Source organism: Bos grunniens, chromosome 25 (assembly GCF_055505025.1).
Source record: "Bos grunniens cultivar Pamir isolate PY7600 chromosome 25, Bosgru_T2T1.0, whole genome shotgun sequence".
Classification (NCBI taxonomy): Eukaryota; Metazoa; Chordata; class Mammalia; order Artiodactyla; family Bovidae; genus Bos; species Bos grunniens.
The window spans coordinates 15,821,487-15,834,942 of NC_141189.1; the positions used below are offsets into that span (position 1 = coordinate 15,821,487).

Here is a 13,456-nt window from a genome sequence, read left to right on the forward strand (position 1 = left end):
GTGTGGCCCTTATTATTCACCCCAGTGCCAACTCAGAAGAGGGGCTCCACCGACAGCTGCTGACTAAGGGTCTACATGGGAGAACGAAGGAACAGATGTAGCTCTGCCTTATGGTGGGGGCTCTGGACATGACTGTGTGTTCATAAGCACGGACCCGTGTGCACTCCTGTGTTTGACGCTCCCTGGCAGGGTGTGTGCTGTAACAGAGGAGTGGGCATGTCCAGTAGGGTGTCAGCTCCACAAGGGCAGGGATTTGTGTCTGACTTGTTCCCTGCTCTATCCACTCTATCTGGAACAGGGACAAGCACATGGCTAGAGTCAATACTTCCTTGACTGTGAAAACGTATGAAAGTGAAGACACACATCTGGTGTGGGTCCACGTGCCAACCTGTGCATATAGTACAGGATAGTGTTAGTCACTCGGTCATGTCTGACTCTGAGATCCCATGGACTGTCACCCATCAGGCTCCTCTGTCCTTGGAATTTCCAGGCAAGAATACTGGAGTGGGTAGCCATTCTCTTCTCCAGGGGATCTTCCCCACCCAGGGATCGAACCTGAGTCTCCTACATTGCAGGCAGATTCTTTACCATCTGAGCCACCAGGGAAGCCCAAGACATGTACACGGTGATGCCCAAAGCTCAGCTTCTCTAGAAACTGGTGCCAGATCAAACCTCAGGGACAAAGATGGGGCTGAAGTCGAAAAGGAGAGCTTTATTGCTTTCCCAGGCAAAGGGAGATACAGCGGGCTTATGCTCTCAAACCATGTCCCACCTGGGGAAGATACTGAGAAGTTTTCTAGTAAAAGAGGATGGGATCAGCTCGTGAACATTTTCCTGATGCCTTGGTGGTGTCAAGCAGAAATTAATGTATTCAAATTTCAGGTCCAGCTGGTCTGGGGTCCACATGTTTGAGGGCAGTATAGCACAGCTTGTGCCACCCGGGGGGGTTTCAGTACCTGCAAAATCCTTCAAAGATATTGTTGTATGTATCTCACGTTCAGGAATGAGCACCTTGCCCCAAGGCTGCTCTTGATTTTATTTCTCCCTGGTTTTGCAATCCCTCCCTTCGTCAATGAACAGCTGCCCATTGGATTTCAGGGAAGATCACGGAGGCTGAATGAAGGCTGCTACCTGCAATATCAAAGAAATGGATGGTGGGTGGGTGCTTCCCTGGTGGCTCAGTGGTAAAGAATCCACCTGCCAATGTGGGAGACATGAGTTTACTTCTTCATCCGGGAAGATCCCACACACCTCAGAGCAACTAAGTCTGTGTGCCACAACTACTGAGCCCTCACTCCAGGGCCCGTGCTCTAGAGGAATAAGAGAAGCCACCAAAAGGAGAAGCCTGTGCCCTGCAACGAAGAGTAGCCCCACTCTCTGCAACTAGAGAAAAAGCGCACGCAGCCATGAAGATCCAGCACAGACAAAAATAAATAAATAAAATTATATTACAACTAAATCTTAAAAAACTCTTCAAAAAAAAAAAAAGGAAATGAAGGACACAAAGGCCTTGAGACAAGGAGCCCCACAGGGCCCTGCGTGGGATCACAAGCCCCCAGGTCTAAGGGTGTGGGTGATGTTGCTTACACACCACCCCCCTGTCCCTTTTCCAAACTCCTCCAGATCCAGGGCCCAATGCCTGGGTCCCGATGGGGCGGAGCAGGGGGCCACCTCCTTGAGGGAAACTGGATCCCAGGACGTGCAGAACGGCAGGGAGCAGGGCGGACCCTTTGTCTCCGGTATAATCCCCTCCCCGCCTGGCTCCCTTTCTCCCAGCAACCTGAGTTAAAGTCAGATTTGGGGGGCTGTAGGGGACTAGGGTGTCACCTCGATGCCCGCTTCCCTAGTTGTCCCCTGCCTCAGGGGCTTCTGCACCTCCCCCCACAACCCCCAAGGTATGACTTTCCCTCCCTCATGGGTGGCCCGAGGGCTCAGACCCAAATATATAGCCACCTGAGGGGCAAGAGGACAGGTGTTGCAGAACCACCGAGAGACTGCAGAGAGGAAGGATCCAGGAGAGACCATGGGTTATCATCTGTTGGGTGAGTGAGGGAGACAGGGCGCCAGGGTCCTGAGGCCAGGAGGGAGGGGGTACGGCCTCAGCCCTCTGGTCCATCTGACTCAGGTACCTGGCTGCTCTTGCATCTGCTGGGAACCTCAAAAGCCTTACACACTGAAGACTTCATTCATCATTCATTCATTCAGGACATACTTCTGGACTTCCTATTAGGTGCTAGGTAGTAGCCTAGGTAGGCTTCCCAGATGGCGCTAGGGATAAAGAACCTGCCTGCAATGCAGGAAACTTAAAAGACCTGGGATTGATCTGTGAGTTGGAAAGATCCCCTGGAGGAGGGCATGGCAAGCCACTCCAGTATTCTTGCCTGGAGAATCTCATGAACAGAGGCTCCTGTTGGGCTACAGTCCACGGGGTAGCCAAGATTTGGACACACTGAAGTGACTAAGCACACACTTACAGGAGTCTAAGTATTGGGGTAATTGTTGCTGTTTAGTTGCTAAGTCGTGTCCAGCTCTTTTGGGACCCCATGGACTGTAGCCCTCCAGGGCCCTCTGTCCATGATATTCCCAGACAAGAATACTGGAGTGTGCTGCCATTTCCTTCTCTAGGTGAAATTACCATTCAGGGATCAGACCCATGTTTCCCGAATTGGCAGGCAGATTCTTTACCACTGAGCTGTCAGGGAAACCCAAGTACTGGGGACACGGCAGTAAACAAACAGACAAAAAATGAGATTTTTTTCTGCAGACAGACAGTCCATGTGATCATAAGTAAATTATCATGCCAGTGTGACTTCCCAGGTAGCGCTAGTGGTAAAGAATCTGCCTGCCAATGTAGAAGACATGAGACATGGGTTCGATCCCTGGGTTGGGAAGAACCCCTGGAGAAGGAAATAGCAACCCACTCCAATATTCTTGCCTGGAAACTTCCATGGACAGAGGAGCCTGGCGGGCTACAGTCCATGGGGTCGCAAAGAGTTGGACACGACTGAGCACCCACACAGATGTGACAGAATTTGAATACAGTGATCCAAGTTTGTTGAATGAATGAATGAACAGGGCTTCACCTAAGGCCTTCCCTTAAGTTCTGAACTTCTGGGAGTTCAGGAATGTAGACAGGGAAGCTAAGGAAGTCATCCTGGTCTGCCTCTCATCTCCATCACTGCTGGTGACTTTAAGCTTTCTTTGCTTTTTTTTTTTTAATTTGGCTACACCAGGGCTTGGTTGGGGCAGGTGGGATCTAGTTCCCTGACCAGGGATTGAACCTGAGAGCCCTGCATTGGCAGTGCGGAGTCTTAGACCTTGGTCCCCCAGGGACGTCCCCAGAGGGGTTTTTGAGTTGAGCCCTGAAGAATCAGAAGGAGAAACCCTGGGTGGGTTTGGAAGGTAGTCCAAACCCAGCAAGGGCAAAGTCTGAATAGGGGATGCTATGGAAAAGAGGGGCCAGGCCTTGTAGCCCACAGTGAGGACTTTCATAGTCACTGTGTTAGGTGGGAGCCACGGGAAGTTTTAGACAAAGGAGGGATCTAGCTGGACTTGAAGAGCTTCCAGGTGGCACAGGGAGACAAGGGTGGAGGCAGAGACAGCAGAGGGGAGAGACATAGCTTCTAGATACATCTTTTACTTCTTTATGGCTGTGCTGGGTCTTCGTTGCTGTGCTCAAGCTTTCTCTAGTTGCAGTGAGTGGGGGATACTCTTGAGCTGAGGTGCGTGGACTTCTCATTGAAGTGGTTTCTCCTGTTGCAGGCTCTAGGCACACAGGCTTCAGTATTTGTGGCTCCTGGACTCTAGGGCACAGGCTCAGTAGTTGTGAAGGGCTTAACAGTTGCTCCATGGTGTGTGGGATCTTCCCAGACCAGGGATCAAATATGTGTCTTCTGCATTGGCAGGTATATTCTTTATCGCTGACCCAGCAGGGAAATCCACATTTTAAAACTTTATATTGAAAATATCAGATTACTACAGGGAGATGTGCACAAGTCCTAAGTATACAGCTCAGTGAGCTTTCAGAGTCTAGGTAACTTGTCACGAGTGCTCAGATGCAGAAACACAGACCCAGGGAGTTCCCTGGTGGTCTGGTGCTTAGGATTCCAGGCTTTCACTGCCCAGGTTCAATCCCTGGTCAGGGAACTGAGATCCTGCAAGCTTCATGGTGTGACCAGAAACAAACACAAAACCCCACAGACCTCGTGGCCACCTTTTAAGGACACAGCCACAGGATTTAGTGTGGGTTGAACACAGGGAGAAGGAGAGAATGAGGAATCCAAGAGGACCCTGTGACTTTGACGTGAGCACCTGGAAGAATGGACATGCACTTTTCTGAGATGGGGAGGACTAGGGAAGGAGGGGAACAGGGCAGCTAGAGCTGAGCAGTGGCTATTTTGACTTGAGATGCTCATTAACCTCCAAGGGAAAACGTCAAGAGGGAAGTTGAATACTTGAGTCTGGAGGTCAGGGGGATTTTTTCTTTCTTTTTAATAGTTATTTATATAAAATTGCATTTAGAAAGAAAAAATAAACATTTATCTTCTTTGGTTGTGCTGGTTCTTAGTCATGGCGGCATGCAAATGCTCAATTGTGGCCTGTGGGATTAGTTCCCTGACCAGGGATTGAACCCGGGGCCTCCTGCTTGGGAGCTCAGAGTCTTTAGTCACTGGACCATCGGAGAAGTCCCAGGGGAATATTCTGGGCTAGAAATAAACTGCTTACAGGGTGATTCTGCCCTGAGTGGCACACACAAGACTGCTGTAAGCCTCAAGGGCTGTATCCATATGAGGGGCTGTTATGATGAATGAGTGAATCGGCAGGGGAGGTCAGGGACTTGGTGCTGACCTCTGATTTCTTCCTGCCAGCCCCCTTCTGCCTGCTGCCCCTGCTGCTGCCCCCTCTCAGTTTGGGAGCCCCCATGTCCACAGCTGAGTCTGTCAATCAAGCCTATAACCTGGCGCTCGACATGCAGAGGCACACTTCCACCCTGCTGCAGACTTACGTGAGTGACGGGGCATGAGCAGGGGGTGAGGGGAGGCGGCTGTCACCCTCCTGGCCCAGCCCTGGGGAAGGGAGGCAGAACAAGGCTGGAAGGAGGTTCCTCCATGGGTCCTGGGGTACAGGGCCTGTGCCAGCTAGAGACACGCCCACAGGAATGATGTCACTCATGGCTGGGTGACCTTGGGCAGGTCATTCCTTCACTCTCTGTCTTAGCTTCCTCATCTGCCAAATGGGATGGTGGTCGTGCCTTGGCTGACCTCTCAGGACTGTCAGAAGCCCCTAGGGGAAGTGTTTTACAGGCTCATGAGTCTGTCCAAGACCACCTCTGCCCTTGCTTTTCTGAGCCTATGCCATGCTGGGAGATTCAGCCTCATTATCTTACTGGCTCCTCACATAGCTCTAAGAGGCAGAATTATGACCCATTTTTACAGATGAGAGAACTGAGGGGGTCTTTTTAGAATTTTTAAAACTTTTTAATATTTTTATTATTGTATTTATTTTTGCTGTGCTGGATCATTGTTATTTAGTTTCAGCTCTTCTCTAGTTTTAGAGAAGGAAATGGCAACCTATTCCAGTACTCTTGCCTGGAAAATCCCATGGACAGAGGAGACTGTTAGGCTACAGTCCATGGGGTTGCAAAGAGTTAGACTTGACTGAGTGACTTCACTCACTTCACACTTTATCACTGCAGAAGGAAATGGCAACCCACTCCAGTATTCTTGCTTGGAGAATCCCATGGACAGAGGAGCCTGGCGGGCCATGGTCCATGGGGTCACAGAGAGTCAGACATGACTGGAGTGACTCAGCACTGAGCCCTTCTCTAGTTTTCCCGGGTGGCAGCTCCTCTCTAGTTGTGGTGTGCAGGCTTCTCATTGTGGCGGCTTCCCTCGTTGCTGAGCACAGGCTCTAGGGCTCTCAAGGCTTCAGTACTTGGGGCATGTGGGCTCAGTAGTTGCCACTCCTTGGCACAGGCTCAGTACTTGTGGCACATGGGCTTCGTTGATCTAGGACATGTGGCATCTTCCTGGATCAGGAACCCGTGTCTCCTGCATTGGGAGGAGGATTCTTATCCACTGAGCCACCAGGGAAGGCCTCTTTCTGATTTTTTGATGTGGGCCATTTGTAAAGTCCTTACTGAGTTTGTTACCATACTGCTTCTGTTTTATCCTTTGGGTTTTTTGCCTGGGAGGCATGTGAGATCTTAGCTCTTCAACCAGGGATTGAACCCGCACCCCCTGCATTGCAGGGCAGAGTCTTAACCACTGGACCATGAGGGAAAGGCCAGGAAACTGAGCTTTGATGTGGGAATAATTTACCTGAGGTCACAAAACTGTCTGGAAGTTCAAAGTAGCAGCCTGCTGCCTGGGTCTGATCCACAGATGTTTTGTTTAGGCCGTGCGATGCTTGTTCAAATTTTGAAACTGAAAACCTGTCAGAAACAGGCACAGGGGTCCTGTTGGCCTCCAGTCACTGTGCCGCAGCCGCACCCCACCTGCTGCTTCTCCAGGTGACGGGACCCACGTGGCCCCTGCAGGCCCTGGAATTTGTGACTCTTCCACTGTACTATATTCTAGGTCCACGTGACGTTACCGAACCTAGTTTCTTGTTTTCTTCTGTAAAACCTAGTTTCTTTCTCTGGGGCTGTCCTGGGTCCTTGTGGCTGTCATAGGCTTTCTGTAATTGTCATGAGCGGGGGCTCCTCTGCTTTGCGGCACTTGGGCTTCTCATTGCGGTGGCTTCTATTGTCCGAAGCATGGGCTCTAGGAGTGAAGGCTCAGGAGTTGTGGTCCCCAGGCTTAGGTGCCCCACGGCATGGGGGATCTTTCTGGCGCAGGGATCGAACCCACGTCCCCTGCTTTGGCAGGCAGATTCTTAACCACTGAACCACCAGGGAAGTCCCTGCCTCTAATTTCTAGTCTCATATCTGTCAGAATCCTCTGGGTAGCTTTGAGGACCCTGAGTTTCCTCATTTGTAAAATGGGCATGCAGGACTTGGTGATCTTTCAACTACAGAATTTATCAGTGTGCACTAAAATTCTGTGGGTCTAGGTTTGTGGAGGTGAGAAATCTAATGGAGAAGGCATTAACTAAATAATATTATAGTTCAATTCAATATTAATAATTGCATATTAATGATTATTTACAAGTGAACAAATATTAAGCCCTGAAGAATGTGAATAAAAAGGAAATACGGCTTTAACCACATTGTCAATAATATATTTAGCTTGCAAATACTGTAATAAGTAACATCATCATAGTGTTCATGATATTAATACAAAGATGTCACTAGTGAATGATATTAACGCCCTAGTCATATGCCAAGTGCTAAGTGCTTTATGTCTATTACACCTTATCATCTTCACTATTACAGCGCCATGTGGGAATTACTGAAGCTGTGATTCAAAGTTGCACAAGTTGTATGTGGAGGAAGCTGAGTTGAAGCCTCACAGAGCTGGGGCTCTGTGCTAGAACATTTCATCAACTCCCTGAGGAAGGGAATGGCAACTCCCCCTAGGAAGAGGCCAGTCTCGTGGAAGACAGTGAATTCAGGGGGACCCTAGGGCAGGGTTTGGGTCCCCTCACTCTCATCTGTCTCTGTCTCTTGCGCAGCTCCAGCACCAAGGCAGTCCCTTTAGTGATCCCGACTTCTCAATCCCTGAACTCTCACTCAGAACCCTGCCTCCAACCGACATGCCCTTTGAGATGTGGCATGGCCTGGAAGATGGAGTACGTCTGAGCCTCACCCAGGAGGCCTTCTGGTCCTTCAGCCAGCACCTGCTGCTTGCGATCGCTGACCAGAGTGACCTGAGCCCTGACAATTCCATGGTGGAGAACCAGCTTTGGGAAGCAAGACTCAAGGCCAAAGGCCTAGCGGGCAACTTGGCTGGCATCATGACTGCCCTGGGCCTGCCCACTCCCCAACCAAACACCCTCCTCGGTCCTGTCCCCTTAGGGGACACAGCCTTCCAGAAGAAGTGTCGAGGGTATGTAATAATCCGGGACTACAGCTTTTGGACAGACCGAGCTGTGACTTTCTTGGGTGAGCTCAAGGCCAAATACTCTCAATAGAGAAGGTGAGACTTCCTGTTAGGGCTGCAACCCTTTCCCTTTCACAGCTGATTCTTTCCTGTTTTTTGTTTTTGTTTTTTTTCTCACCAGGGATTTTTTTCTGCCTTGCTTCTTGGCTAGAAAGGAGACACATGTTGTCTAGCAGGGCTTGTGTACCATGTATCTGGGAATATTTCCTGGGGACCAGGCCTCTAGTCCTTATGCCTGGGCCTCCCTGCCCAGGTCCTGTGGCCTCTCTTCCAGATCTGGGTGGGACTCCATGGACAGCATCTCATGAATTCCCATTCCAGTGGTACTGGTGGCTCATTTTCTGGGTGGAAAGAAATACCTCTGTGAAGAGGCTTCACTTACAGTCCATGGGGTCACAAACAGTCGGACGTGACTGAGTGACGAACGCTTTTCACTTTCATTTCCCACTGTACAGGGGGAGTACAGTTGGTCCCCTTCCTGTCATTTAGGGGAGGTCCAGGGACTGCCTTCTTGTCTCTATCTACCTCACTTCCTGTAGGAAGATACGGACTTTCTGAGCAAGGGGTCCTCCCTTTTTTCTGGAGTTCATTGCCTCTTCTAGACTACCTCTATGACTGTGTCCACTGCTCCAACTTCCCATCTTAAGGTGCTTCCCTTCCTATTCAATGGATGTGTGACTCTTGAAAAGCTAAGGACCCGAGTCACATCTGTTTCTTGCTCAGGACACATCCACTTCGAGATGACAGATGGCATCCCTGGCCTGGGGCTCTCCTGAAGCTCCTATTTATAGTGTGGCTTTTGCGGATGGCTGGGGGGACCAGGCCATACCCCAAGGATCTTATTCTCCTTAAATGTGTCTCCCCATTTTCAATGACTGTATATACTAGTAAATTCAATGTTCTTTTTATTTTTAAACATTTTATTTACAAAAAATTAATTTATTCTCGTAAATAAAACTCTTCAAAGGGGTGAGGTGTTTTTTTTTTTTTTTTTTTTGTCTCCATAAACCTGACTTGAGGAGAAGGGAAGGTGTGGATTAGGGCCGAGGGAGGGGAAAGGGTGGAGGGCATCAAAGGGAGAGGAGGCAGGGCCACAAGGGGTGGGATGGGGGATGGGGAGAGCAGCAGGTGGAGTGACCCTGGGGGAAGGTGGCTGAAATTTGTCTGGAGTAGCCCTTCCACCACAAGGCCAACAGGCATGTTCCTGGCCAGGACACGACAGAGAGAAGGACAGAGGCAAACAGAGTGACAGGTGGCCCTTCCTTGAGATGAGGTGGAGATACGCACAGGCTACAGCGGGCCAAGAGGAAACAGGAGACGGGAAGACAAAGAGATGCTCAGAGAAGCAGATGCAAGCGGTGGAGAAACTCAGGGGAAGCAAGGACATGACAGATAAGGTAAGTCCTAGAGGGAGACAAGAAGGACCCAGAGAGAAAACGAGACGGAGAAGCGTCCAAAGGAAACAGAGAGACGGAAACGGTCTGAGGACAGAGAGACGCTGACAGAGATGGGGAGAGATGGAGATGGCCAGGGAGGGCGCCGTGAGCTGGGCCGCGCGCCCGGCGCTCAGGCCGGGCCCCCGGGCGCCAGCTGGCCCAGGTCGGCCTCAGTGCGGCTCACCCACTCGAGGTAGAGGCCGCACACACGGAACCCCAGCACCTTGGCCGGGAAGACGCCCGCGGAGGCACTGGAGGCGGCGACTGCGGCGGCCGCGGGTTCGGGCCGGGGCCCGCGGCTCTCGGCCCCCAGCGCGGCCAGCACGGCCTCCACCGCGGCGCCCAGAGCCCGGACCTGGCGCGCCGCGTCCTCCAAACGCCGCAGCAGGCGCAGCGCGCGCGGGTTCAGCTCGCCCTGGAGGCGGCGCACGACGTCCAGCAGCGGCGGAAGCGCGGCCAGCGCCGCGGCGTCCAGCCGCAGGCGCTCGGGCACTGGCAGGCCAGCGTGGCCCGGGGCCGGGTCGCTCAGATCGGCCACCGGCAGCCGCGGGGGCGAGAAGCCGGGCAGCCCGAAGGGGTCTCCCTGGTGCTGCACCTGCGGAGACGAGGCAGTCAGGGCGGCCCCTCGGCTGGGAACTCAGCCCTCAACCGCTCTCCTGGGGCCTCAGTGTCCCCAGTCTCACACTGCCAACAGGACGGCTGTGTTTGAGAGAATACAAAACAACAAAAACCACCGTGGACTTTACACAGGGGCCTCTGTTTTCTCATCTACTCCATAGAGATTTAAACGTATCCACTTCTTAAGGTAGTTATATGCGTGCTAAGAGGCTTAAGGCAGGTCCTGACCCATTGGAAGGGCACAAAAAAATGCTACCTCTTTTATTAATGCTATCTTACAGACCCAGGTTCAAATCCTGTTCACCACCACTCACTAGCTGTGCAGTCGGGTGCAAAACCCTTTCCTTCTCTGAGCCTCAGTGGTCTCTTCTATAAGACGAGGGACAGTTCTCTGTCCTTCCTTCCTACCAGGGACCTCTTGAGAATCACAGAAGATAGTGCAGGGGCCGAGGCCGTTCGACTCCCTTCCCCATGTTCCCCCACCTCTCCACCTGCTTAACACACAGCCAGGGACTCCATGAGTAACTATCATGAGAATGAACAAATGAAAAGATAAAGGTGATCTGTAATTTGTAAAGATGCTATAACAATACCATTTATCCTTTGCTAACATGTTGCTTCTGGTTCAGGCACTGTGCCTCCTGCTTTAAACACACTATTCCTAATCTTCCCAATAATGGATGTATTGACAATGGTGATGATTTCATAAATGAGGATACTCAGGCTGACCTGTCCCAGGTCATAGATCTAGGAAGGGGCAGAACCAAGGTTGGTAGGACTACAAACCTAGTTTTATTACCCTACTATTGCTGTCATAATTATTAAGTTATTATTTCTAATGTTATCATCACTGCCCAAGGTCACCAGTTGGAAGGTTTGTAGTCTATCTGATTCAAAACTACAGGCTCCCTCCACTGCTGCTGCTGCTAAGTCACTTCAGTCGTGTCCGACTCTGTGTGACCCCATAGACGGCAGTCACCAGGCTCCCCCATCCCTGGGATTCTCCAGGCAAGAACACTGGAGTGGGTTGCCATTTCCTTCTCCAATGCAGGAAAGTGAAAAGTGAAAGTGAAGTCGCTCAGTCGTGTCTGACTCTTCGAGACCCCATGGACTGCAGCCTACCAGGCTCCTCCATCCATGGGATTTTCCAGGCAAGAGTACCGGAGTGGGGTGCCATTGCCTTCTCCGTCCCTCCACTACACCAGAGTAATGTCAACCAAAGATGTTGACAAACCCCGCTCCTCTGTAAAAGTGCCCTCTTGGGATGGCATTCCCCTGCTCTAGATTGAAATGGGCCGTCTATATAACACAGATAGAAGAGTTCATAGTTCCTCTTATTCAACTGCCTCCTTTGACACCTGGGGAGATCCAGGCTTACAGAGGTGATATCACAAGATTACACGGAGCCTAGAACCTAGGTTTCTGACTCCCAAGCCAAACTTGCCTTCACTGTCTCAGGTTGCCTCTGTCTTAAAGCACCAAGGAGGGACCCTCTATGGAGGGGCATTTGAGGCACAGAGAAAGTCCTCCTCCAATTTGCTGGATGATGACCAATGGCCAGTTACTGACCCCTCTTGGGAGCCCCAATTTCTGCAGTTGTGAAGAGAGGTTGAGAAAATGAATGGTCAAGGACCCCTTAATCTATACTTCCCCATTTCCCAGGCCCCTGATACCCGCACCCCCCAATCCCACTCACATATTCCTGGAGAAGCTGCTCAGCATATTTGGTGAGGAGGCGGGCAAGGCTGTGTGTCTGTTGGATCTTGGCCTCCAAGTGGGGAAGGGGTGAGGCTGAGGAGTCAGCCTGGGGGTCCTCTGGTGGGAAAAGCAGGGGAGGAATGAGAGCACCCCAACCCCTTGCTTCTTGACCACTTCTTCCAGGCTCGCTCTTCCTGAACCCAGAGGCTCCACTCTGAATTCTCCAATTTTTAAGCCAGGCAGGCTCTGTCCCATTCCAACTGAGGGAGAATAGGGCACCAGACATTTGCCAAACGGTTGTTCCACCTGAAATGCATTCCCTGTCCCCAAACCATTGTTGAAATCCTATTAAAGCCAAATTCACGTACAGCTTCATCAGTGTAGCTTCCATATACACTGCTTTAAATTAACTTCTTCTTTCTACTAAGGGCCATTAGTTCATACTTCCAAGGTGGTTCTTTTACTGGCTCCTTTATCTAGGAGGATCTGCCTCAGCCTGGGAGCCCTTGGAGGACAGGGCTCACATGTCTCTGTACCTCAGTGATTGTTGGTGGAATTCAGCATCATCAAAGCACAGAACTTCAACTTGAAACGAGCCTTTAAGCTCATTTTACAGATTAGGAGACTGACGTCCCATTCCTTCCCAGACGGCCCTACAGTGCAAGACCGTGGGCAGGGCACTATGCCCCATCAGTGAATCAGTAACGCGCCTTAACCTTCACAAGTTAGAGGTTGGCGCTCCTGGAGAAAGACTACATTTCCCAAGATGCCTAGCGCATGCCCAGGGCATACTGGGGAATGTAGTCCTGGCCCGGCAACTTCCGCCCCGCCCCCCCGCCAGAGTTTGCCCCGCGGGTCCCTATCCTTAACAGCCTCAACTTTCGTCTCTTGTTGTCACTCACCGACCCCTGTGGCCTAAAGACTTCCTCCCCTAACTTTACCCCTCTCTCTGGCTCCCAGTTCTGATTCTTTTCCGATACTCAGGATCCCGGCGTCCTGGTCCAGCCACGACCCCAGTCCTCCCCCAGGGTGTACTCGAACCGGTGATCTATCTCCTGAGCTCAAGTCTCTGAAGGCACAGCCCCAAGCCTCCTCTAAACTCTGGCCCTTGTCCCTTCCCACAGCTCACCCACAACTCACCCGCTCGTTACCTGACACCGCTGCCCTGTTCTCCCCCGCTCAGGCCGCTCCCTTCCCCGACTTAGGGGTGGCGGTGACCCGGACCCCAGCTTCCAGCCCTTCTGACCCCTGCTCCCCGCGGGCGCTCGGCATCCGACCCTTCAGCCCCTTACCCAGACTGCCCTCCCTCCGGCTCATGCTGGCCCCTGGCTGATCCTGGTTCCCTCCACGCCCCCCTTACGAGGGGGGAAGAAGGGGGAAAAGGGTAGGGGCGTGGCCCAGGCGTAGCCAATCAGAGCTCAGACCCCAACAATCTACCCCCCCACACACCCCCCCCTACCCCACCCCCGCTTTCCCAGGCCGGATTCCTTGGCCCTTAGCTCACCTCTCTGCTCACTCGGCCTAGTCGCGAAGGGGACCTGAGGAGAGCAGCAGGTTGTCTGAAGGGTGGATAGGGACCTCAGGCTTGGGGTGCCCGGGCCTTGGAGGCAGCCCTGAGGTCCGATGGGAGAAGTCTCAGGCTCCGATCTGCTTTTCGGAGAA

General features: G+C 51.9%; 2 protein-coding genes across 4 annotated transcripts; one reads left to right on the plus strand and one right to left on the minus strand.

Moving 5' to 3' along the window:
• Positions 1-4,697: 4,697 nt before the first annotated feature.
• Positions 4,698-8,073, plus strand: LOC147345109 (cardiotrophin-2-like). Its single transcript, XM_086374928.1, has 2 exons — positions 4,698-5,005; positions 7,615-8,073. Exons 1-2 carry the CDS (start codon positions 4,808-4,810, stop codon positions 8,071-8,073), a joined length of 657 nt encoding a protein of 218 aa, XP_086231054.1. The 5' UTR covers positions 4,698-4,807.
• Positions 8,074-8,930: 857 nt separating this feature from the next.
• On the minus strand, positions 8,931-13,140 carry CTF1 (cardiotrophin 1). 3 transcript variants are annotated; one of them, XM_086374921.1, is made up of 3 exons: positions 13,087-13,140; positions 11,793-11,911; positions 8,931-10,073 (listed from the first exon to the last, which is right to left on the minus strand). In XM_086374921.1, exons 1-3 carry the CDS (start codon positions 13,109-13,111, stop codon positions 9,609-9,611), a joined length of 609 nt encoding a protein of 202 aa, XP_086231047.1. In that variant the 5' UTR covers positions 13,112-13,140; the 3' UTR covers positions 8,931-9,608. The 3 variants fall into 3 exon arrangements, with proteins under 3 accessions (XP_086231047.1, XP_086231046.1, XP_086231045.1); XM_086374920.1 differs by having other exon boundaries at positions 11,793-12,114; positions 12,946-13,140; XM_086374919.1 differs by lacking the exon at positions 13,087-13,140 and having other exon boundaries at positions 11,793-12,325.
• Between the last annotated feature and the right edge of the window lie 316 nt (positions 13,141-13,456).

Bases quoted from the DNA above. Each gene is read 5' to 3' on its own strand.
- LOC147345109 (XM_086374928.1), top strand. From the start codon at position 4,808: ATGAGTGAATCGGCAGGGGAGGTCAGGGACTTGGTGCTGACCTCTGAT. The intron at 5,006-7,614 runs GTGAGTGACGGG...TCTCTTGCGCAG, and splicing joins CCACCCTGCTGCAGACTTAC to CTCCAGCACCAAGGCAGTCC.
- CTF1 (XM_086374919.1), bottom strand. From the start codon at position 12,185: ATGGAAGCTACACTGATGAAGCTGTACGTGAATTTGGCTTTAATAGGA. The intron at 10,074-11,792 runs GTGAGTGGGATT...TCGTCTCCGCAG, and splicing joins AGCAGCTTCTCCAGGAATAT to GTGCAGCACCAGGGAGACCC.